The sequence below is a fragment of the Phaeoacremonium minimum genome (genome assembly GCF_000392275.1).
Source record: "Phaeoacremonium minimum UCRPA7 unplaced genomic scaffold PA7_03_scaffold_492, whole genome shotgun sequence".
In the NCBI taxonomy this organism is placed as follows: domain Eukaryota; kingdom Fungi; phylum Ascomycota; class Sordariomycetes; order Togniniales; family Togniniaceae; genus Phaeoacremonium; species Phaeoacremonium minimum.
In genome coordinates, this window is record NW_006921394.1 from 200805 (window position 1) to 204075 (window position 3271).

Consider the following 3271-nt stretch of genomic DNA (forward strand, 5'->3'; position numbering starts at 1 on the left):
TCCGCTGAGCCTGGACCGGCACTCCACGCAACAGCAGCCGCCGTCACGGGCGAGCACCAGCAGCAATGCCTCCATGGCGTCGTATGGTTCTATCCCCGTGACCGCTGCATCAGCAGGTAGCCCTCTCAGTATGGTGGATCCAGCCTTTGTTGGACAACAGGACTTACTCTCAATGCCTCAAGATCTCCTCAGTCTCAACCGCATGCAACACCAGACCTCGTCTGCTGCATACGGAGACGCCTCGTACACGACCGCGGCATCGCCCGTTCATGCCACATATGCGGCCTCGCCCACGCCATACGATGGCCTTGGATACGCTCCCGCACCGATGCGCCAGACCTTCGCCCTGGCGCCAGAAGCAGATCCCCATACCAGGAGATATTCACAACCGTCAGTATCCTCAAACTCTTACGATCCCGTCGACCTGGGCCGCGCGCACCGGAATTCGTTAGTTGACTTTAGTGATCACAGAGGACTCGGTGACGACCGCAGAAGCTTCCAGGATGCCATTGAGGCAAGCCATGGCATGCTGTCGATGAAGTTCGACACTTCTAACCAGGAGACGCCCCGCGCCGGCGTCTACAATCAGCGAGGCCGGGGATCCGCCGACTCATATGGCTTCCCTTCGACCCATTCGACCTCGTCGAGCGTCTCCTCGACCGGCTTCAGCCCGTACTATGGTTCTGTAGACTCGAGCGTCAGCGACTACTCCACCGCCGGCTCTGATATCGAGTCAGTGACGTCTCGTACCCTACCCCGCCCGCAAGGATTGATGCCCAGTCAACCACCGGCGCCGCAATCCATGATGAGCCAATTCAGCTCCAAGGTATCGAGCAGCACGCAAAAGAAGCACAAGTGCAAGGTCTGCGACAAGCGATTCACACGACCGAGTTCATTGCAGACTCATATGTATAGCCACACCGGCGAGAAGCGTAAGTGGCCTGATTTTATGTTCATCTTGTTCTGCGACATGCGCATACGTGGCATCGTAGATGCAGTGGGCTGACCAGTTGAGCAGCATTTTCATGCGAAGTTGAAGGCTGCGGTCGACAGTTCTCAGTAGTTTCGAACCTGCGAAGGCACCGCAAGGTGCACAAGGGCGAGGCCCGGTCAGAGGCTGGTTCTGAGGACCACCACTCCGACTAGAAAGGTCCAGACCGGCCTAAATGTATCACCAACTCTACGCACGATGAGCCAGATTGCCTTTCATTCGCGTGTTCCAACAGGATTTTGCTGCATAGACTACATGCTTTTAATTCTCATCATTCGCTGTCTATACCCTTTTTTACACTACACTACATTAACACGCCTCCACCAAACCGCCGGAGCCTCGCAAAGGGGCTCGCAGAATTGGATAGCGTTGTGCCAATTCCCACGATGGCGGAAATAACGACCAAAAGTTGGGGGCGCCCTGATTGACGACAAATGGGCATGCGGAAAAGGTACCCGACCCGGCTCATGTTACAGACCGGATCAGTTTTGATGGACGGATTATACATCGTGCGCATTTTTACGATACCAATTCCGCGTGTTTTGCTCGACTTGACGTTTGCGCTGATGTTGGAGCGCTTGTCAACTGTCTGTAATGTGCTTATAGAAAGGGGCGGGCGAGGGTGGATATTGGGGAACGGCTTCTCTCTCACGCACAACACACACTCGCCAACCGCGCACTACCATCAATCTCACCCGCACCATGCGCCATCACCTCACCTACCTACTCACCGATTTATTCGCATTCTTGTCGATCACTCCCCCGCCCCAGTGGCATCCCGGGCGCATTCTTCTTAGCCTGGAGCCACACAGTTTACACTGGTTTTAATTGCTTGGGTTTGGTTTTTATTTTTCCAGTGTCGCACCTCTGAGAAAGAGGGAAGGGATCATCCACAGGTCAGTCCGGGGCGAAGACCTTCAGGGACGATACCACGAGCGAACGGCGTTTACGGGGGCGATCCGGATCAGCTGTTGACCGTGTTTTATTGTTGTTTTCCTTGTGCGAAACACAAGCGCTTGGCTTCATGTGGCCTACCTTATCTGGCCTGCCAAGGTTCCTGTCGCTTCTGCTGGATGATCCACCTTTCTTGACATCGCTTTTGTGGGCACCGCCCGCGTACACGAAGGGGCGGCGCTCACACACCACATCAGTTGCTTGATGCCGATGGTAGAAGATGTGATGTATCACGATATCTCTGTCTCAGGTTGTTTCTGGGGAGGTTTTCCTCTCTGATGATGAAAGATGAACGGCTATTTTTTCCGAAGATGAAAAGGTCAATATGGAGGGGGATAATTGTACTATTAGCTTGCACGAATTGGCATATACCCATCATCCTCATTACCTATCTAGAGAGTTCTTGCGATTTGTTCCTACCTAGCCACCTGTGCCTACGTTTCCGTGATCTTTTTTGCCTCTCGTGCTATCACCCACTATTTTCTCCGGCCATGATCTCTCTCGATTTCACTATACTGAATGGAGTAGCTACGCGGCCAACACACCGGATCTTCGATCCCACACGTGGTTCGAGAGCCAGATCAGCACAACAACCCAATATACCAAGATCAACTATCATCTATGCTAGCCTGCGCGTCTGCAACCGATTGGAGCCCCCCGTGACTTAACATGATCCCCGTTTCCGTCTCCTCAATAAACCTGCCAGCTGGAGTAGTCGCTATCTAGCCATCGCAGACAGCTGGCCGCGTCCAATGGCATCCACCACATCCTGAGACGGCGCCGACGACAGCGCGCTCCCAAAACGGGGCAGGATGGTCAGCTTCACATGAGATCGTCGACGCAAGATGGCCGGCCCCTCTCCCCCACAACAATGGAGGCACCACTATAGCCTCCTCCTGTATGGGTTCTCCTACCAGAGGGAGGTACCATGAAGATTCACTGGCTGGCTGGGCTGGTCACAGAGGTCCGCACAAAGCGGGCAAGGCAAGGGAAGAGGACGAGAGGGAAGCAGGCTAGAGATGCCGCCTGCCTAACCGACAGCTTCGCCTCGAGGGGGCGGGAGCCCGAAACGGCGAGGGATTTGCTCTCCACGGCCCTCCGTTTACATGCCAACTAGGATTGATAGATGGCTGGTGGTTGTACTGGAGATACTAGACTACTCCTATTACTCGTACCTACGCCTAGTCGACCTGCGTTCGCCCTACCTGCTGAGTCAGGTGTACGAGGACCGGTACGGTAGACACAAAACATCTCCTCACCTCCCCAGGATGAAGCTAGATGGCACTGCCGCGCTCAAGATAGAAGCCTCGCCGTTACCCCCCCCCC

At 54.7% G+C, this 3271-nt stretch overlaps 1 protein-coding gene across 1 annotated transcript; it reads left to right on the top strand.

Annotated features, from left to right (window-relative positions):
- Window positions 1-202: 202 nt before the first annotated feature.
- Window positions 203-1006, top strand: UCRPA7_6734 (putative c2h2 finger domain-containing protein; the record flags this gene model as incomplete). The annotated part of the gene is made up of 1 exon (XM_007919271.1): window positions 203-1006. One exon carries the CDS (start codon window positions 203-205, stop codon window positions 1004-1006), a length of 804 nt encoding a protein of 267 aa, XP_007917462.1.
- Window positions 1007-3271: the final 2265 nt, after the last annotated feature.